The sequence below is a fragment of the Ranitomeya variabilis genome, chromosome 1 (assembly GCF_051348905.1).
Source record: "Ranitomeya variabilis isolate aRanVar5 chromosome 1, aRanVar5.hap1, whole genome shotgun sequence".
In the NCBI taxonomy this organism is placed as follows: domain Eukaryota; kingdom Metazoa; phylum Chordata; class Amphibia; order Anura; family Dendrobatidae; genus Ranitomeya; species Ranitomeya variabilis.
Genome location: NC_135232.1, coordinates 1,158,272,551 through 1,158,295,514, shown reverse-complemented (window position 1 = coordinate 1,158,295,514; position 22,964 = coordinate 1,158,272,551). Strand labels below are relative to the sequence as shown.

Below are 22,964 nucleotides of genomic sequence, written 5' to 3'. Positions count from 1 at the left end.
ACCTCCATCTACAGCCTTTCCTCTACAGTGTAATCCTCATCTATAGCCTCACCTCCAACTACAGCCTTTCCTCTACAGTCTAATCCTCATCTATAGCCTCACCTCCATCTACAGCCTTTCCTCTACAGTCTAATCCTCATCTATAGCCTCACCTCCATCTACAGCCTTTCCTCTACAGTCTAATCCTCATCTATAGCCTCACCTCCATCTACAGCCTTTCCTCTACAGTGTAATCCTCATCTATAGCCTCACCTCCATCTACAGCCTTTCCTCTACAGTCTAATCCTCATCTATAGCCTCACCTCCAACTACAGCCTTTCCTCTACAGTCTAATCCTTATCTATAGCCTCACCTCCATCTACAGCCTTTCCTCTACAGTCTAATCCTCATCTATAGCCTCACCTCCATCTACAGCCTTTCCTCTACAGTCTAATCCTCATCTATAGCCTCACCTCCATCTACAGCCTTTCCTCTACAGTGTAATCCTCATCTATAGCCTCACCTCCATCTACAGCCTTTCCTCTACAGTGTAATCCTCATCTATAGCCTCACCTCCATCTACAGCCTTTCCTCTACAGTCTAATCCTCATCTATAGCCTCACCTCCATCTACAGCCTTTCCTCTACAGTCTAATCCTTATCTATAGCCTCACCTCCATCTACAGCCTTTCCTCTACAGTCTTATCCTCATCTATAGCCTCACCTCCATCTACAGCCTTTCCTCTACAGTCTAATCCTCATCTATAGCCTCACCTCCATCTACAGCCTTTCCTCTACAGTCTAATCCTTATCTATAGCCTCACCTCCATCTACAGCCTTTCCTCTACAGTCTTATCCTCATCTATAGCCTCACCTCCATCTACAGCCTTTCCTCTACAGTCTTATCTATAGCCTCACCTCCATCTACAGCCTTTCCTCTACAGTCTTATCCTCATCTATAGCCTCACCTCCAACTACAGCCTTTCCTCTACAGTCTAATCCTCATCTATAGCCTCACCTCCAACTACAGCCTTTCCTCTACCGTCTTATCCTCATCTATAGCCTCACCTCCATCTACAGCCTTTCCTCTACAGTCTTATCCTCATCTATAGCCTCACCTCCATCTACAGCCTTTCCTCTACAGTCTAATCCTCATCTATAGCCTCACCTCCATCTACAGCCTTTCCTCTACAGTGTAATCCTCATCTATAGCCTCACCTCCATCTACAGCCTTTCCCCTACAGTCTAATCCTTATCTATAGCCTCACCTCCATCTACAGCCTTTCCTTTACAGTCTAATCCTCATCTATAGCCTCACCTCCAACTACAGCCTTTCCTCTACAGTCTAATCCTTATCTATAGCCTCACCTCCATCTACAGCCTTTCCTCTACAGTCTAATCCTCATCTATAGCCTCACCTCCATCTACAGCCTTTCCTCTACAGTCTAATCCTCATCTATAGCCTCACCTCCATCTACAGCCTTTCCTCTACAGTGTAATCCTCATCTATAGCCTCACCTCCATCTACAGCCTTTCCTCTACAGTGTAATCCTCATCTATAGCCTCACCTCCATCTACAGCCTTTCCTCTACAGTCTAATCCTCATCTATAGCCTCACCTCCATCTACAGCCTTTCCTCTACAGTCTAATCCTTATCTATAGCCTCACCTCCATCTACAGCCTTTCCTCTACAGTCTTATCCTCATCTATAGCCTCACCTCCATCTACAGCCTTTCCTCTACAGTCTTATCCTCATCTATAGCCTCACCTCCATCTACAGCCTTTCCTCTACAGTCTAATCCTCATCTATAGCCTCACCTCCATCTACAGCCTTTCCTCTACAGTCTTATCCTCATCTATAGCCTCACCTCCATCTACAGCCTTTCCTCTACAGTCTTATCTATAGCCTCACCTCCATCTACAGCCTTTCCTCTACAGTCTTATCCTCATCTATAGCCTCACCTCCAACTACAGCCTTTCCTCTACAGTCTAATCCTCATCTATAGCCTCACCTCCAACTACAGCCTTTCCTCTACCGTCTTATCCTCATCTATAGCCTCACCTCCATCTACAGCCTTTCCTCTACAGTCTTATCCTCATCTATAGCCTCACCTCCATCTACAGCCTTTCCTCTACAGTCTAATCCTCATCTATAGCCTCACCTCCATCTACAGCCTTTCCTCTACAGTGTAATCCTCATCTATAGCCTCACCTCCATCTACAGCCTTTCCCCTACAGTCTAATCCTTATCTATAGCCTCACCTCCATCTACAGCCTTTCCTTTACAGTCTTATCCTCATCTATAGCCTCACCTCCAACTACAGCCTTTCCTCTACAGTCTAATCCTCATCTATAGCCTCACCTCCATCTACAGCCTTTCCTCTACAGTCTAATCCTTATCTATAGCCTCACCTCCATCTACAGCCTTTCCTCTACAGTCTTATCTATAGCCTCACCTCCATCTACAGCCTTTCCTCTACAGGCTAATCCTCATCTATAGCCTCACCTCCATCTACAGCCTTTCCTCTACAGTCTAATCCTTATCTATAGCCTCACCTCCATCTACAGCCTTTCCTCTACAGTCTAATCCTCATCTATAGCCTCACCTCCATCTACAGCCTTTCCTCTACAGTCTAATCCTTATCTATAGCCTCACCTCCATCTACAGCCTTTCCTCTACAGTCTAATCCTCATCTATAGCCTCACCTCCATCTACAGCCTTTCCTCTACAGTCTAATCCTCATCTATAGCCTCACCTCCATCTACAGCCTTTCCTCTACAGTGTAATCCTCATCTATAGCCTCACCTCCATCTACAGCCTTTCCTCTACAGGCTAATCCTTATCTATAGCCTCACCTCCATCTACAGCCTTTCCTCTACAGTCTAATCCTCATCTATAGCCTCACCTCCATCTACAGCCTTTCCTCTACAGTCTAATCCTCATCTATAGCCTCACCTCCATCTACAGCCTTTCCTCTACAGTCTAATCCTCATCTATAGCCTCACCTCCATCTACAGCCTTTCCTCTACAGTGTAATCCTCATCTATAGCCTCACCTCCAACTACAGCCTTTCCTCTACAGTCTTATCCTCATCTATAGCCTCACCTCCATCTACAGCCTTTCCTCTACAGTCTTATCTATAGCCTCACCTCCATCTACAGCCTTTCCTCTACAGTCTAATCCTCATCTATAGCCTCACCTCCATCTACAGCCTTTCCTCTACAGTCTAATCCTTATCTATAGCCTCACCTCCATCTACAGCCTTTCCTCTACAGTCTAATCCTCATCTATAGCCTCACCTCCATCTACAGCCTTTCCTCTACAGTGTAATCCTCATCTATAGCCTCACCTCCAACTACAGCCTTTCCTCTACAGTGTAATCCTCATCTATAGCCTCACCTCCATCTACAGCCTTTCCTCTACAGTCTAATCCTCATCTATAGCCTCACCTCCATCTACAGCCTTTCCTCTACAGTGTAATCCTCATCTATAGCCTCACCTCCATCTACAGCCTTTCCTCTACAGTCTAATCCTCATCTATAGCCTCACCTCCAACTACAGCCTTTCCTCTACAGTGTAATCCTCATCTATAGCCTCACCTCCATCTACAGCCTTTCCTCCACAGTCTAATCCTTATCTATAGCCTCACCTCCATCTACAGCCTTTCCTCTACAGTCTTATCCTCATCTATAGCCTCACCTCCATCTACAGCCTTTCCTCTACCGTCTAATCCTTATCTATAGCCTCACCTCCAACTACAGCCTTTCCTCTACAGGCTAATCCTCATCTATAGCCTCACCTCCATCTACAGCCTTTCCTCTACAGTCTTATCTATAGCCTCACCTCCATCTACAGCCTTTCCTCTACAGTCTAATCCTCATCTATAGCCTCACCTCCATCTACAGCCTTTCCTCTACAGTCTAATCCTCATCTATAGCCTCACCTCCATCTACAGCCTTTCCTCTACAGTCTAATCCTTATCTATAGCCTCACCTCCATCTACAGCCTTTCCTCTACAGTCTAATCCTCATCTATAGCCTCACCTCCATCTACAGCCTTTCCTCTACAGTGTAATCCTCATCTATAGCCTCACCTCCAACTACAGCCTTTCCTCTACAGTCTAATCCTCATCTATAGCCTCACCTCCATCTACAGCCTTTCCTCTACAGTCTAATCCTCATCTATAGCCTCACCTCCATCTACAGCCTTTCCTCTACAGTCTAATCCTTATCTATAGCCTCACCTCCATCTACAGCCTTTCCTCTACCGTCTTATCCTCATCTATAGCCTCACCTCCATCTACAGCCTTTCCTCTACAGTGTAATCCTCATCTATAGCCTCACCTCCATCTACAGCCTTTCCTCTACAGTCTAATCCTCATCTATAGCCTCACCTCCATCTACAGCCTTTCCTCTACAGTGTAATCCTCATCTATAGCCTCACCTCCATCTACAGCCTTTCCTCTACAGTCTAATCCTCATCTATAGCCTCACCTCCAACTACAGCCTTTCCTCTACAGTGTAATCCTCATCTATAGCCTCACCTCCATCTACAGCCTTTCCTCCACAGTCTAATCCTTATCTATAGCCTCACCTCCATCTACAGCCTTTCCTCTACAGTCTTATCCTCATCTATAGCCTCACCTCCATCTACAGCCTTTCCTCTACAGTCTAATCCTTATCTATAGCCTCACCTCCATCTACAGCCTTTCCTCTACAGTCTTATCTATAGCCTCACCTCCATCTACAGCCTTTCCTCTACAGTCTAATCCTCATCTATAGCCTCACCTCCATCTACAGCCTTTCCTCTACTGTCTAATCCTCATCTATAGCCTCACCTCCATCTACAGCCTTTCCTCTACAGTCTTATCCTCATCTGTAGCCTCACCTCCATCTATAGCCTTTCCTCTACAGTCTAATCCTCATCTGTAGCCTCACCTCCATCTATAGCCTTTCCTCTACAGTCTAATCCTCATCTATAGCCTCACCTCCATCTACAGCCTTTCCTCTACAGTCTAATCCTCATCTATAGCCTCACCTCCATCTACAGCCTTTCCTCTACAGTCTAATCCTCATCTATAGCCTCACCTCCATCTACAGCCTTTCCTCTACAGTGTAATCCTCATCTATAGCCTCACCTCCATCTACAGCCTTTCCTCTACAGGCTAATCCTCATCTATAGCCTCACCTCCATCTACAGCCTTTCCTCTACAGTCTAATCCTCTTCTATAGCCTCACCTCCATCTACAGCCTTTCCTCTACAGTCTTATCCTCTTCTATAGCCTCACCTCCATCTACAGCCTTTCCTCTACAGTCTTATCTATAGCCTCACCTCCATCTACAGCCTTTCCTCTACAGTCTAATCCTCATCTATAGCCTCACCTCCATCTACAGCCTTTCCTCTACAGTCTAATCCTCATCTATAGCCTCACCTCCATCTACAGCCTTTCCTCTACTGTCTAATCCTCATCTATAGCCTCACCTCCATCTACAGCCTTTCCTCTACAGTCTAATCCTTATCTATAGCCTCACCTCCATCTACAGCCTTTCCTCTACAGTCTAATCCTCATCTATAGCCTCACCTCCATCTACAGCCTTTCCTCTACAGTCTAATCCTCATCTATAGCCTCACCTCCATCTACAGCCTTTCCTCTACAGTCTAATCCTCATCTATAGCCTCACCTCCAATTACAGGCTCATCTCTACAGTCTAATCCCCATTTAAAGCCTCAAGTCTAACCACAGCCTCCCCTTTGACGGCAGTCTCACCCCCAACAACAGTCTTAACCCCGACCACCGCCTCCTCTCTGACTGTCCAGCAACTCTTTACCTTTATGACTCCCCCGCTCTGAGTCTCGGTGCACATCTTGGCCAGGTACGCCTCCCCCAATGCATGGTTCTTGAAGTGGGCGCCACTGGACGGAAGAGAGGAGGCCATGAAGGACGTCACATATGATAGACATGCGGTGAAGAAGAAAATATTTTGCGCACAATTTTAAAAGTAGGAAAAATTCAATAAGGAAAGTTCTGAGATTTGAAGTCTGTGACTCTGGAAGACTCTAGACAGCGGAGATTGTAGGGACACAAACCTGATGAGCTGGATATTATCGTGATGCTTGCGAGGCAGCACGTCCTCAGTCCTCCACTGCAGGAACCTCTGCAGGGTGGTGGAGGCCTTCTCTGACACCACAGCTTTGTTTTCTTGTGTCCAGATCTCCACCCCCACAAGGAAGACCTGGAAGTTGATCCTTGATAATATCTAGCAAAGTAAAATAAAACATTTCTCAGTGAGATCCGGGGAGGACGCTGCTGAAAGTCCGTTACATGGGAGACCCCTGCTGTACCTGGTTTAGGTGGTGAGCCACCGAGATAAGATGGTGTCTGGTCTTCTCCAGGTCTGCTCCATGGCGCTGATACTGCAGAACGAGGACATTGGTCATTAATAATATGCAGCCGCAGAGACAACTGAAAATCCGTAATAACACTAGTCCGGACGATGGCGTCCTAGACTCAGCTCCAGTGGTGGAGAACGCTTACCTCCTTCTGATCAGCCACCAGGAACAGCTCAATGTTGTAGATCTGTCGCTGACCCTACGACATCAGCATCAGACATGGAGATCAGCGCTTCTAATACTAAGGGTACATAACCCAGAGGACCCCAGTGTCTCACACACCCCATGTCATACCTCTCTGATGATGGACCGTAGCGAGCGCTGCTGACGCTGGTGAGAGTCGGCCATCAGCTGCTTGTTGTGAAGAATAGTAATGACGTGGTCTGATGATCTCGATGAGCCAGGGTCAATGCTGTATGTCTCATCTCCAATAGTTATATAACCGCTGTAAGAAATATATATATACAGTATACACACACAGTGGGTACGGAAAGTATTCAGACCATCTTAAATTTTTCACTCTCTGTTTCATAGCAGCTATTTGGTAAATTCAAAAAAGTTCATTTTTTCTCGTTAATGTTCACTCTGCACCCCATCTTGGCTGAAAACAAAAAGGAGACATTTTTGAAAATGTATTAAAAAAAGAAAAACTGAACTATTCCATGGTCATAAGTCTTCAGACTCTTTGCTCAGACACTCATATGTAAGTCCCATGCTGTCCATTTCCTTGTGATCCTCCTTGAGATGGTTCTACGCCTTCATTGGAGTCCAGCTGTGTGTAATTACATTGATAGGACTTGGTTTGGAAAGGCGCACACCTGTCTATATAAGACCTCACAGCTCACCGTGCATGTCAGACCAAATGAGGATTATGAGGTCAAAGGAACTGGCCAAGGAGCTCAGAGACAGAATTGTGGTAAGGCACAGATCTGGCCAAGGTTACAACAGAATGTCTGCAGTACTCACGGTTCCTAAGAGCACAGTGGCCTCCATAATCCTTAAATGGAAGAAGTTTGAGACCACCAGAAGTCTTCCTAGACCTGGCCGTCCAGCCAAACTGAGCAATTGTGGGAGAAGAGCCTTGGTGAGAGGTGAAGAGCCCCAAGATCACTGGCTGAGCTCCAGAGATGCAGCAGGGAGATGGGAGAAAGTTCCACAAAGTCACCTATCACTGCAGCCCTCCACTAGTCAGGCCTTTATGGCAGAGTGGCCCGACGGAAGCCTCTCCTCAGTGCAAGACATATGAAAGCCGCATAGAGTTTGCTAAAAACACATGAAGGACTCCAGACTATGAGAAATAAGATTCTCTGGTCTGATGAGATGAAGATAGACCTTTATGGTGATAATTCTAAGCAGTTTGTGTGGAGAAAACCAGGCACTGCTCATAGTTACATAGTTATTAAGGTTGAAGGAAGACTTTAAGTCCATCTAGTCCAACCCATAGCCTAACCTAACATGCCCTAACATGTGGATCCAGAGGAAGGCAAAAAAAAACCATGTGGTAAGAGTAAGCTCCACATTGGGAAAAAAAATTCCTTCCCGACTCCACATATGGCAATCAGACTAGTTCCCAGAATCAACGCCCTATCAAGGAATCTAGTGTATATACCCTGTAATATTATACTTTTCCAGAAAGGTATCCAGTCCCCTCTTAAATGTAATTAATGAATCACTCATTACAACATCATACGGCAGAGAGTTCCATAGTCTCACTGCTCTTACAGTAAAGAATCCGCGTCTGTTATTATGCTTAAACCTTCTTTCCTCCAGACGTAGAGGATGCCCCCTTGTCCCTGTCTCAGGTCTATGACTAAAAAGATCACCTGCCCAATACAATCCCTACAGTGAAGCATGGTGGTGGCAGCATCATGCTTTGGGGGTGTTTTTCAGCTGCAGGGACAGGATGACTGGTTGTCAATGAATGAAACATGAATGCAGCCAAGTACAGAGATATCCTGGATGAAAACCTCTTCCACAGTGCTCTGGACCTCAGACTTGGGCGAAGGTTCAATGACCCTAAGCACACAGCTAAAATAACAAAGGAGCAGCTTCAGAACAACTCTGTGACCATTCCTGACCGGCCCAGCCAGAGCCCTGACCTAAACCCAATGGAGCCTCTCTGGAGAGACCTGAAAATGGCGTCCACCAACGTTCACCATCCAACCTGACGGAACTGGAGAGGATCTGCAAGGAAGACTGGCCGAGGATCCCCAAATCCAGGGGGGAAAAACTTGTATCATTCCCAAGAAGACTCATGGCTGTACTAGATCAAAAGGGGCTTCTACTCAATACTGATCAAAGGGGCTGAAGACTTATGACCATGGCAGATTTCAGTTTTTCTTTTTTAATAAATTTGCACAAATTCCTATATTTCTGTTTGTTTTCAGTAAAGATGGGGCACAGAGTGAACATTAATGAGAAAAAATTGACTTTTTTTAAATTAAATTACCAAATGGCTGCAATGAAACAAAAAGTAAAAAATTTAAAGGGGTGTGAATGCTTTCCATACCGACTGTGTGTATATACAGGTCCTTCTCAAAAAATTAGCATATAGTGTTAAATTTCATTATTTACCATAATGTAATGATTACAATTAAACTTTCATATATTATAGATTCATTATCCACCAACTGAAATTTGTCAGGTCTTTTATTGTTTTAATACTGATGATTTTGGCCTACAACTCCTGATAACCCAAAAAACCTGTCTCAATAAATTAGCATATCAAGAAAAGGTTCTCTAAACGACCTATTACCCTAATTGTTGTGAATTTGGATTTTGGGCTCCCCCGGTGGCCGCTTGTGGAATTGGACTTGTCATCCTCTTTCCTGTTTCACCTGGTTCCATCAGTAGTGGGTGTCGCTATTTAAGCTCATTTCTCTGGTGGTTTCTTGCCGGTCAACAATGTTATCTGATGCCTCTCAGTGCTTGTTCCTGCTTCTAGACTACTACTAGATAAGTTGGACTTTTGTCCATGTTTTGTTTTGCCTATTTGTTCCAGTTCACAGCTGAAGTTTTGTTACTGTGTCTGGAAAGCTCTCGTTGATCAGGGATTGCTACTCTGGCGTTATGAGTTAATGCCAGAGTTTAAGGTAATCTCTGGATGGTGTTTTGTTAGTGTTTTTCTGCTGACCATGAAAGTATACTATCTGTCTTCTGCTATCTAGTAAGCGGACCTCAAATTTGCTAAGACTATTTTCCTGCTGCGTTTGTTGTTTCATCTGAACTCACCGTCATTATATGTGGGGGGCTACTGTCTTCTTTGGAATATTTCTCTAGAGGTGAGCCAGGTCTTATATTTCCCTCTGCTAGCTATTTAGGTCTTAGGCCAGAGCTGGGCATCTAGCTATAAATAGGAAATGCTACCTGGCTATTTCTAGTTGCGCGGCAGGCTTAGTTCATGGTCAGTATAGTTCCATCTTCCGAGAGCTTGTCCCTCTATAGGCTTGCTGTGATCTCTGCCTGCAGAGATCATGACAGTTTGACCGGCCAGTAAAGTGTTAAAGACCCAGGTTGAGAAAGGAGAGTTATAAGAAGTCTGCTGGAATTTTTTTTTTTTTTTCCTCCAGTCTGCCTTGCTGCAGTCTTTTTTCTCTCTCTCCTCCTAATCTCTGTATGGCTCTGTGTGCACCTGACAATAATGGATCTCCAGAGTGTAACTGCGGGTTTGAATAATCTCATCACGAAAGTACAAAATTTACAAGATTTTGTGGTACATGCTCCGGTATCTGAGCCGAGAATTCCTTTGCCGGAGTTCTTCACAGGGAATAGAGCTAGCTTCCAGAATTTCCGAAATAATTGTAAGCTTTATTTGTCCCTGAAGTCTCGTTCAGCTGGAGACCCTGCTCAGCAGGTTAGGATTGTGATTTCCTTGCTCAGGGGTGACCCTCAAGATTGGGCCTTCTCATTGCCAGCAGGGGATCCTGCGTTACGCGATGTGGATGCGTTTTTTCTGGCCTTGGGCTTGCTTTATGAGGAACCTCATTTGGAACTTCAGGCAGAAAAAACTTTGATGGCACTATCTCAGGGGCAAGACGAAGCTGAAGTTTTCTGCCAAAAATTCCGTAAATGGTCTGTGCTTACTCAGTGGAATGAGTGCGCCTTGGCGGCAACTTTCAGAGAAGGTCTCTCTGATGCCGTTAAGGATGTTATGGTGGGGTTCCCTGTGCCTGCAGGTCTGAATGAGTCCATGACAATGGCTATTCAGATTGATAGGCGTCTGCGGGAGCGCAAACCGGTGCACCATCTGGCGGTGTCTATGGAAAAGACGCCAGAAAGTATGCAGTGTGATAGAATTCTGTCCAGGAGCGAGCGACAGAATTTTAGACGGAAGAATGGATTGTGTTTCTATTGTGGGGATTCTACTCATGTTATATCAGCATGCTCTAGGCGTACAAAGAAGCTTGATAAGTCTGTTTCCATTGGCACCATTCAGTCTAAGTTTATTTTGTCTGTAACCCTGATTTGCTCTTTGTCATCCATTGCCACGGACGCCTATGTTGACTCTGGCGCCGCTCTGAGTCTTATGGATTGGTCCTTTGCCAATCGTTGTGGTTTTGATTTAGAGCCTTTGGAGACTCTTATTCCTCTGAAGGGGATTGACTCCACCCCATTGGCTAATAATAAACCACAATACTGGACACAAGTAACCATGCGTATCAATCCGGATCACCAGGAGATTATTCGTTTCCTGGTGCTGTATAATTTACATGACGATTTGGTACTGGGATTGCCATGGTTGCAGTCTCACAACCCAGTCTTGGACTGGAGAGCAATGTCTGTGTTGAGCTGGGGATGTAAGGGTATTCATGGGGACTTACCTTTGGTTTCTATTTCGTCGTCCATTCCCTCTGAAGTCCCTGAGTTCCTCTCTGATTATCAAGACGTCTTTGACGAACCCAAGCTTGGGTCGTTACCTCCGCACCGTGAGTGCGATTGTGCCATAGATTTGATACCGGGTTGTAAATATCCCAAGGGTCGTTTGTTTAATCTGTCTGTGCCGGAACATGCTGCTATGCGGGAATATATAAAGGAGTCTTTGGAAAAGGGACATATTCGTCCATCTTCTTCTCCCTTGGGAGCTGGGTTTTTCTTTGTCTCAAAAAAAGACGGCTCTTTGAGACCATGTATTGATTATCGGCTTCTGAATAAGATCACTGTTAAGTATCAATACCCATTGCCATTGCTTACTGATTTGTTTGCTCGTATAGAGGGTGCTAAGTGGTTCTCTAAAATTGATCTTCGTGGGGCGTATAATTTGGTGCGGATCAGGCAGGGGGATGAGTGGAAGACCGCATTTAATACGCCCGAGGGCCACTTTGAGTATTTGGTCATGCCTTTTGGTCTTTCTAATGCCCCTTCAGTTTTCCAGTCTTTTATGCATGATATTTTCCGCGATTTTCTGGATAAATTTATGATAATATATCTGGATGATATTCTGATTTTTTCTGATGACTGGGACTCTCATGTCCAGCAGGTCAGGAGAGTTTTTCAGGTTCTGCGGTCTAATTCTTTATGTGTGAAGGGGTCTAAGTGCGTTTTTGGGGTCCAGAAAATTTCCTTTTTGGGGTATATTTTTTCTCCCTCTTCCATTGAGATGGATCCCGTCAAGGTGCAAGCTATTTGTGACTGGACTCAGCCCTCCTCTCTTAAGGGTCTTCAGAGATTTTTGGGCTTTGCCAACTTTTACCGCCGATTTATTGCTGGTTTTTCGGATGTCGTTAAACCACTGACTGATTTGACCAGACAAGGCGCTGATGTTGCTAATTGGTCCCCTCATGCTGTAGAGGCCTTTCAGGAGCTTAAGCGCCGTTTTGCCTCTGCCCCTGTGTTGCGTCAGCCTGATGTGAATCTGCCTTTTCAGGTTGAGGTTGACGCTTCGGAGATCGGAGCTGGGGCAGTGTTGTCGCAGAAAGGTTCCGACTGCTCCGTCATTAGACCTTGTGCCTTCTTTTCTCGCAAATTTTCGCCCGCAGAGCGGAATTATGATGTTGGGAATCGGGAGCTTTTGGCCATGAAGTGGGCGTTTGAGGAGTGGCGCCATTGGCTCGAGGGGGCTAGGCATCAGGTGGTGGTATTGACTGACCACAAAAATTTGATTTATCTTGAGACTGCCAGACGCCTGAATCCTAGACAGGCGCGCTGGTCTTTATTTTTTTCTCGCTTTAATTTTGTGGTGTCATACCTACCGGGTTCTAAGAATGTTAAGGCAGATGCCCTTTCTAGGAGTTTTGACCCGGACTCTCCTGGTAATTCTGAACCCACAGGTATCCTTAGGGAGGGAGTAATTTTGTCGGCCGTTTCTCCTGATCTGCGGCGGTCCTTGCAAGAGTTTCAGGCGGATAGACCGGATCGTTGTCCGCCTGATAGACTGTTTGTTCCGGATGATTGGACCAGCAGAGTCATCTCTGAGGTACATTCTTCTGCATTGGCAGGTCATCCCGGAATTTTTGGTACCAGGGATTTGGTGGCAAGATCCTTCTGGTGGCCTTCCCTGTCACGAGATGTGCGAGTCTTTGTGCAGTCATGTGACGTTTGTGCTCGGGCCAAGTCTTGTAGTTCTCGGGCTAGCGGACTGCTGTTGCCCTTGCCTATTCCTAAGAGGCCTTGGACACACATCTCGATGGATTTTATTTCAGATCTGCCTGTTTCCCAGAAGATGTCTGTCATCTGGGTGGTCTGTGACCGTTTCTCTAAAATGGTCCATTTGGTTCCTCTGCCCAAGTTGCCTTCTTCTTCTGAGTTGGTTCCTCTGTTTTTTCAGAATGTTGTCCGATTGCACGGTATTCCTGAGAATATTGTTTCTGACAGAGGTACCCAATTTGTGTCTAGATTTTGGCGGGCATTCTGTGCTAGGATGGGCATAGATTTGTCTTTTTCATCTGCTTTTCACCCTCAGACTAATGGCCAGACCGAGCGGACTAATCAGACCCTGGAGACATATCTGAGGTGTTTTGTCTCTGCTGACCAGGATGATTGGGTTGCTTTTTTGCCATTGGCAGAGTTCGCCCTCAATAATCGGGCCAGCTCTTCCACCTTGGTGTCCCCGTTTTTCTGTAATTCGGGGTTTCACCCTCGATTTTCCTCCGGTCAGGTGGAATCCTCGGATTGTCCTGGAGTGGATGCGGTGGTGGAGAGATTGCATCACATCTGGGGGCAGGTTATGGACAATTTGAAGTTGTCCCAGGAGAAGACTCAGCGTTTTGCCAACCGTCATCGTCGTGTTGGTTCTCGGCTTTGTGTTGGAGATTTGGTGTGGTTGTCTTCTCGTTTTGTCCCTATGAGGGTCTCTTCTCCTAAGTTTAAACCTCGGTTCATCGGCCCTTATAGAATATTGGAGATTCTTAATCCTGTTTCTTTCCGTTTGGACCTCCCTGCGTCCTTTTCCATTCATAACGTTTTTCATCGGTCGTTATTGCGCAGGTATGAGGTACCTGTGGTACCTTCAGTTGAGCCTCCTGCTCCGGTGTTGGTTGAGGGTGAGTTGGAGTACGTTGTGGAGAAAATTTTGGACTCTCGTGTTTCCAGACGGAGACTCCAGTATCTGGTCAACTGGAAGGGTTACGGCCAGGAGGATAATTCTTGGGTCAATGCATCTGATGTTCATGCTTCTGATCTTGTTCGTGCCTTCCATAGGGCTCATCCTGGTCGCCCTGGTGGATCTGGTGAGGGTTCGGTGCCCCCTCCTTGAGGGGGGGGTACTGTTGTGAATTTGGATTTTGGGCTCCCCCGGTGGCCGCTTGTGGAATTGGACTTGTCATCCTCTTTCCTGTTTCACCTGGTTCCATCAGTAGTGGGTGTCGCTATTTAAGCTCATTTCTCTGGTGGTTTCTTGCCGGTCAACAATGTTATCTGATGCCTCTCAGTGCTTGTTCCTGCTTCTAGACTACTACTAGATAAGTTGGACTTTTGTCCATGTTTTGTTTTGCCTATTTGTTCCAGTTCACAGCTGAAGTTTTGTTACTGTGTCTGGAAAGCTCTCGTTGATCAGGGATTGCTACTCTGGCGTTATGAGTTAATGCCAGAGTTTAAGGTAATCTCTGGATGGTGTTTTGTTAGTGTTTTTCTGCTGACCATGAAAGTATACTATCTGTCTTCTGCTATCTAGTAAGCGGACCTCAAATTTGCTAAGACTATTTTCCTGCTGCGTTTGTTGTTTCATCTGAACTCACCGTCATTATATGTGGGGGGCTACTGTCTTCTTTGGAATATTTCTCTAGAGGTGAGCCAGGTCTTATATTTCCCTCTGCTAGCTATTTAGGTCTTAGGCCAGAGCTGGGCATCTAGCTATAAATAGGAAATGCTACCTGGCTATTTCTAGTTGCGCGGCAGGCTTAGTTCATGGTCAGTATAGTTCCATCTTCCGAGAGCTTGTCCCTCTATAGGCTTGCTGTGATCTCTGCCTGCAGAGATCATGACACCTAATCTTCTGAATCAACTAATTAACTCTAAACACATGCAAAAGATACCTGAGGCTTTTAAAAACTCCCTGCCTGGTTCATTACTCAAAACCCCCATCATGGGTAAGACTAGCGACCTGACAGATGTCAAGAAGGCCATCATTGACACCCTCAAGCAAGAGGGTAAGACCCAGAAAGAAATTTCTCAACAAATAGGCTGTTCCCAGAGTGCTGTATCAAGGCACCTCAATGGTAAGTCTGTTGGAAGGAAACAATGTGGCAGAAAACGCTGTACAACGAGAAGAGGTGACCGGACCCTGAGGAGGATTGTGGAGAAGGACCGATTCCAGACCTTGGGGAACCTGAGGAAGCTGTGGACTGAGTCTGGTGTGGAAACATCCAGAGCCACCGTGCACAGGCGTGTGCAGGAAATGGGCTACAGGTGCCGCATTCCCCAGGTAAACAGCGGCAGAAGCGCCTGACCTGGGCTACAGAGAAGCAGCACTGGACTGTTGCTAAGTGTTTGCATGTCATTCGGAAATCAAGGTGCCAGAGTCTGGAGGAAGACTGGGGAGAAGGAAATGCCAAAATGCCTGAAGTCCAGTGTCAAGTACCCACAGTCAGTGATGGTGTGGGGTGCCATGTCAGCTGCTGGTGTTGGTCCACTGTGTTTCATCAAGGGCAGGGTCAATGCAGCTAGCTATCAGGAGATTTTGGAGCACTTCATGCTTCCATCGGCTGAAATGCTTTATGGAGATGAAGATTTCATTTTTCAGCACGACCTGGCACCTGCTCACAGTGCCAAAACCACTGGTAAATGGTTTACTGACCATGGTATTACTGTGCTCAATTGGCCTGCCAACTCTCCTGACCTGAACCCCATAGAGAATCTGTGGGATATTGTGAAGAGAAAGTTGAGAGACGCAAGACCCAACACTCTGGATGAGCTTAAGGCCGCTATTGAAGCATCCTGGGCCTCCATAACATCTCAGCAGTGTCACAGGCTGATTGCCTCCATGCCACGCCGCATTGAAGCAGTCATTTCTGCCAAAGGATTCCCGACCAAGTATTGAGTGCATAACTGAACATTATTATTTGATGGTTTTTTTGTTTGTTATTAAAAAACACTTTTATTTGATTGGACGGGTGAAATATGCTAATTTATTGAGACAGGTTTTTTGGGTTATCAGGAGTTGTATGCCAAAATCATCAGTATTAAAACAATAAAAGACCTGACAAATTTCAGTTGGTGGATAATGAATCTATAATATATGAAAGTTTAATTGTAATCATTACATTATGGTAAATAATGAAATTTAACACTATATGCTAATTTTTTGAGAAGGACCTGTATATGTATTTATATTCAGATATGTGAATAGATACTATTGCCAATTGAGGGAACTCAAAACAGGGGATCTGTATAAATCTGTATGTAGTGAGCTCCCCCTAGTGGTGGCTGTATAAATCTGTATGCAGTGAGCTCCCCCTAGTGGTGGCTGTATAAACCTGTATAAACATCTCTATCTGTGATATTATGTAAATTCTCACCTGACACCATGACAAGTGCAGACTGAGGCCACAGATCCGGTGATTCCCTCCACTGATCCGGTATAACAGCAGTGAGCCTGGCAGCAGACACAGGTTCAGAGAGCGCCTCTTATTTACACAAATGAGCTATGTGTGGGATAAGCAGGACATAAGAGGTAGCAGGAGTGAGGTATGAAGAGAGGAGCAGGAGCTGGAAAGAGGAAGAAGAAAAGAGACAAGGCTGGAGAGAGCAGGAATGAGGACAGAAGAGACAGCAGAAGGAAGAAGAGGACGGGAGATACATCAGGAGAGAGGAGAGAAGAAATAGTGGGAGTGAGGTGAGGACAGGAAAGATGGAAGGAGTGAGGAGAGGACAAAAGAGACAGCAGTACTGAGGAAAAAGACTACTATAATACTGCCCCTATGTACAATAATATAACTGCTATAATACTGCTCCTATGTACAAGAATATAACTACTATAATACTGCCCCTATGTACAAGAATATAACTACTATAATACTGCTCCTATGTACAAGAATATAACTACTGTAATACTGCCCCTATGTACAAGAATATAACTACTATAATACTGCCCCTATGTACAAGAATATAACTACTATAATACTGCTCCTATGTACAAGAATATAACTACTATAATACTGCTCCTATGTACAAGAATATAACTACTATAATACTGCTCCTATATACAAGAATATAACTACTATAATACTTCCCCTATGTACAAGAATATAACTACTATAATACTGCCCCTATGTACAAGAATATAACTACTATAATACTGCCCATATGTACAAGAATGTAACTATAATACTGCCCCTATATACAAGAATATAACTACTATAATACTGCCCCTATGTACAAGAATATAACTACTATAATACTGCCTCCTATGTACAAGAATATAACTACTATAATACTGCCCCTATGTACAAGAATATAACTACTATAATACTGCCCCTATGTACAAGAATATAACTACTATAATACTGCCCATATGTACAAGAATATAACTATAATACTGCCCCTATATACAAGAATATAACTACTATAATACTGCCCCTATGTACAAGAATATAACTACTATAATACTGCCTCCTATGTACAAGAATATAACTACTATAATACTGCCCCTATGTACAAGAATATAACTACTATAATACTGCCTCCTATGTACAAGAATATAACTACTATAATACTGTTCCTATGTACAAGAATATAACTACTATAATACTGCCCCTATGTACAAGAATATAACTACTATAATACTGCTCCCTATGTACAAGAATATAACTACTATAATACTGCCCCTATGTACAAGAATATAACTACTATAATACTGCCCCTATGTACAAGAATATAACTACTATAATACTGCTCCTATGTACAAGAATATAACTACTATAATACAGCCCCTATGTACAAGAATATAACTACTATAATACTGCCCCTATGTACAAGAATATAATTACTATAATACTGCTCCTATGTACAAGAATATAACTACTATAATACTGCCCCCTATGTACAACAATATAACTACTATAATACTGCTCCTATGTACAAGAATATAACTACTATAATACTGCCCCTATGTACAAGAATATAACTACTATAATACTGCCTCTATGTACAAGAATATAACTACTATAATACTTCCCCTATGTACAAGAATATAACTACTATAATACTGCTCCTATGTACAAGAATATATCTACTATAATACTGCCCCTATGTATAAGAATATAACTGCTATAATCCTGCCCCATGTACAAGAATATTACTATAATACTGCCCCTATGTATAAGAATATAACTACTATAATACTGCCCCATGTACCAGAATATAACTGCTATAATACAGCCCCTATGTACAAGAATATAACTGCTATAATACTGCTCCTATGTACAAGAATATAACTACTATAATACTGCTCCTATTTACAAGAATATAACTACTATAATACTGCTCCTATTTACAAGAATATAACTACTATAATACTGCCCCTATGTACAAGAATATAACTACTATAATACTGCTCCTATTTACAAGAATATAACTACTATAATACTGCCCCTATATACAAGAATATAACTACTATAATACTGCCCCTATGTACAAGAATATAACTACTATAATACTGCTCCGATGTACAAGAATATAACTACTATAATACTGCCCCTATGTACAAGAATATAACTACTATAATACTGCCCCTATGTACAATAATATAACTGCTATACTACTGCTCCTATGTACAAGAATATAACTACTATAATACTGCCTCTATGTACAAGAATATAACTACTATATTACTGCCCCAATGTACAAGAATATAACTACTATATTACTGCTCCTATGTAGAGGAATATAACTACTATAATACTGCTCCTATTTACAAGAATATAACTACTATAATACTGCCCCTATATACAAGAATATAACTACTATAGTACTGCCCCTATGTACAGAATATAACTACTATAATACTGCCCCTATGTACAAGAATATAACTACTATAATACTGCCCCTATATACAAGAATATAACTACTATAATACTGCCCCTCTGTACAAGAATATAACTACTATAATACTGCCCCTATATACAAGAATATAACTACTATAATACTGCCCCTCTGTACAAGAATATAATTACTATAATACTGCCCCAATGTACAAGAATATAACTACTATATTACTGCTCCTATGTAGAGGAATATAACTACTATAATACTGCTCCTATGTACAAGGATATAACTACTATAATACTGCCCCTAGGTACAAGAATATAACTACTATAATACTGCCCCTATGTACAAGAATATAACTACTATAATACTGCCCCTATGTACAAGAATATAACTACTATAATACTGCCCCTATGTACAATAATATAACTGCTATACTACTGCTCCTATGTACAAGAATATAACTACTATAATACTGCCTCTATGTACAAGAATATAACTACTATATTACTGCCCCAATGTACAAGAATATAACTACTATATTACTGCTCCTATGTAGAGGAATATAACTACTATAATACTGCTCCTATTTACAAGAATATAACTACTATAATACTGCCCCTATATACAAGAATATAACTACTATAGTACTGCCCCTATGTACAGAATATAACTACTATAATACTGCCCCTATGTACAAGAATATAACTACTATAATACTGCCCCTATATACAAGAATATAACTACTATAATACTGCCCCTCTGTACAAGAATATAACTACTATAATACTGCCCCTATATACAAGAATATAACTACTATAATACTGCCCCTCTGTACAAGAATATAATTACTATAATACTGCCCCTATGTACAAGAATATAACTACTATAATACTGCCCCTATGTACAAGAATATAACTACTATAATACTGCCCCTATGTACAAGAATATAACTACTATAATACTGCCCCTATGTACAAGAATATAACTACTATAATACTGCCCCTATATACAAGAATATAACTACTATAATACTGCCCCTATGTACGAGACTATAACTACTATAATACTGCCCCTATGTACAAGAATATAACTACTATAATACTGCTCCTATGTACAAGAATATAACTACTATAATACTGCCCCTATATACAAAAATATAACTACTATAATACTGCCCCTATGTACGAGACTATAACTACTATAATACTGCTCCTATGTACAAGAATATAACTACTATAATACTGCTCCTATGTACAAGAATATAACTACTATGATACTGCCCCTATGTACAAGAATATAACTACTATAATACTGCCCCTATGTACAAGAATATAACTACTATAATACTGCCCCTATGTACAAGAATATAACTACTATAATACTGCCCCTATGTACAAGAATATAACTACTATAATACTGCTCCTATATACAAGAATATAACTACTATAATACTGCCCCTATGTACGAGACTATAACTACTATAATACTGCCCCTATGTACAAGAATATAACTACTATAATACTGCCTCTATGTACAAGAATATAACTACTATAATACTGCCCCCTATGTACAAGAATATAACTACTATAATACCGCTCCTATGTACAAGGATATAACTACTATAATACCGCTCCTATGTACAAGAATATAACTACTATAATACTGCTCCTATGTACAGGAATATAACTACTATAATACTGCTCCTATGTACAAGAATATAACTACTATAATACTGCCCCTATGTACAAGAATATAACTACTATAATACTGCCCCTATATACAAGAATATAACTACTATAATACTGCCCCTATGTACGAGACTATAACTACTATAATACTGCCCCTATGTACAAGAATATAACTACTATAATACCGCCCCTATGTACAAGAATATAACTACTATAATACTGCTCCTATGTACAAGAATATAACTGCTATACTACTGCTCCTATGTACAAGAATATAACTACTATAATACTGCCCCCTATGAACAAGAATATAACTACTATAATACTGCCCCTATGTACAAGAATATAACTACTATAATAGTGCCCCTATGTACGAGACTATAACTACTATAATACTGCCCCCCTATGTACAATAATATAACTGCTATACTACTGCTCCTATGTACAAGAATATAACTATATCTGGATGCTTCTGGTGTATTATATACATTTGCTTTTCTCCCCTCATGGCAGGTATTCTTTTACAGAGATTTATGTGATATAGTTACCAGATGCCCTGGTGTTTCTGTAACCCGAGATCCATCCTCCTGGTAATGAGATGCAGTAAAGTTCAGGGGTAGAAGATTTCTAGCACAAAATAAAGAACAATATACATTTATAGTTAATGGTCAGAAGTTATCATTTATAGTCTGCCTGTCACAGATTTATCGCGATAGACAGGAGCCAGGAGACTGCAGTATACGATTTCTCCTACTCTTGCACTAATTAGAAGCACTTCACCTTCATTTTAAATGGCACAGGTTTCTTATAGCAGTGCACTGGTTAATCTGCTCAGTTGAGAGCTCCTGGAAGCTGTCCTGCATTAAGGCTCTGAGCTGTTCACTGTTGGCCACTCCCATCTCCTATATAATCTGGGCCCTGGCTAGCACTCAATTGTCAGAGCTAGCTAATGCTGCATGGCTGGAGGTTGTTGGTGGTTGCTATTGGAGAAGGCGTTTGGTGGACTTATTTGTGATTGTTGCTAGGTTTTGAGTGTGTGGTAAATCCCTTCCTTCTCCTACTTTGGTTTAACCCCATTCTCCACTCCCTGCAGCATTCCTCTGTTATATGTGAGTATATTTGTATGTTTGGTATTTTTCGATACCCCTGTTCGTATTACCTTGTTAGGCTATGTGCACACGCTGCGGATTTTGCTGCGGATCCGAAGCGGATTGGCCGCTGCGGATTCGCAGCAGTTTTCCCTGAGTTTACAGTACCATGTAAAGCAATGGAAAACAAAATCCGCAGTGCACATGCTGTGGAAAAAAAACGCGCAGAAACGCTGCGTTGTTTATTCCGCAGCATGTCAATTCTTTGTGCGGATTCCGCAGCAGTTTACACCTGCTCCTCAATAGGAATCCGCAGGTGTAAAACCGCAGGTGGAATCCGCACAAAAAACCATGGTTAATCCGCGGTAATTCCGCAGCGTGGATTTTCTGCGGATTTAGCAAAATAGATGCGGAAAAATCCGCACACCTTTCTGCAGCGTGTGCACATAGCCTCCGCCTAGTTGGAGTATTGTGGCATACTATTACTCCCATCTTCCCTTGGTGGGGGAAGGGTACAGACTGAGGGCGGATTCAGGAGATAAGGCAAGGTATGTGGCCCTGGCATCTTCACCATCAGAAGTAATCTGGGAAGCAGGGCGAGCTAGGGCACCCCCTAACGTTAGGGACATGGAAGGAATCCCTGCTCCTGGGACACCAGGCAGAATTGTGACACTGACATTATTAGTTTGCAGCCCCCTTTATTATGAAGGCTACCAGGGTAGGACTGACCCATCAGAGTAGCGGAGGATCCTCTGGTAGGCCCACACTATGGTACAATATTGGGTCTCATCGGTACAGAACATGATGCTAACTTTTCAGCAATCAGTGACCCCATGTTTTTTTCGTTTGGCAACCACTTACAGATGTTTAATTTTTGTACTTTTTTTCCTCTCCTTTCAAATGCCATAATTGCCATATTTTCCCGCTGATAGAACCTTACAGGGGCTTATTTGTTGTGGGACAAGTTGTAGTTTAGATTGACGCCATTCATTTTACCATAGACTGAAGTGAAAAATGGAAAAAAAACTCCCAGCTTTGTAATAACAAAGAACAAATGAAGGCGCGAGTGGCCATTTTTTCAGACCTCGACCTTATTTCTATGTTTCTGTTGATGGTGCGGTGTGAGGTCTAGTGTATTGCGCGCTGCGCTGTAGCTTCACTGATATAGTCATGGGGTACACACAATGTGTTATTGCGCTTTTTAGGCAATTCTGGAGCCTTAATTATTTTTTTTGGTTTAATTAATTTTATATTTTGGTCGGACTTTTACAGACTCAGAGATTCCAAGTATGTTCATTTTCATGTAATTACTTTTATTTATACTTTTTAGAGATATTTTTACTCTTCTTTTTTACCTGCGATCAATCAACAATCACTCAGAAAATATACTGAAATACCA

General features: G+C 42.7%; 1 protein-coding gene across 2 annotated transcripts in view; it reads right to left on the bottom strand.

Moving 5' to 3' along the window:
* Nucleotides 1-22,964, bottom strand: part of ADAM33 (ADAM metallopeptidase domain 33) — a 79,510-nt gene that overhangs the window by 36,105 nt on the left and 20,441 nt on the right. For both annotated transcript variants that reach the window (XM_077280379.1, XM_077280378.1), the window contains exons 4-10: nucleotides 21,026-21,104; nucleotides 16,320-16,396; nucleotides 6,664-6,814; nucleotides 6,515-6,568; nucleotides 6,322-6,393; nucleotides 6,067-6,236; nucleotides 5,808-5,892 (exon numbers count right to left, since the gene is read on the bottom strand). In XM_077280379.1, the coding sequence (XP_077136494.1) occupies nucleotides 5,808-5,892; nucleotides 6,067-6,236; nucleotides 6,322-6,393; nucleotides 6,515-6,568; nucleotides 6,664-6,814; nucleotides 16,320-16,396; nucleotides 21,026-21,104 (688 nt within the window). The remainder of the gene's footprint in view (nucleotides 1-5,807; nucleotides 5,893-6,066; nucleotides 6,237-6,321; nucleotides 6,394-6,514; nucleotides 6,569-6,663; nucleotides 6,815-16,319; nucleotides 16,397-21,025; nucleotides 21,105-22,964) is intronic.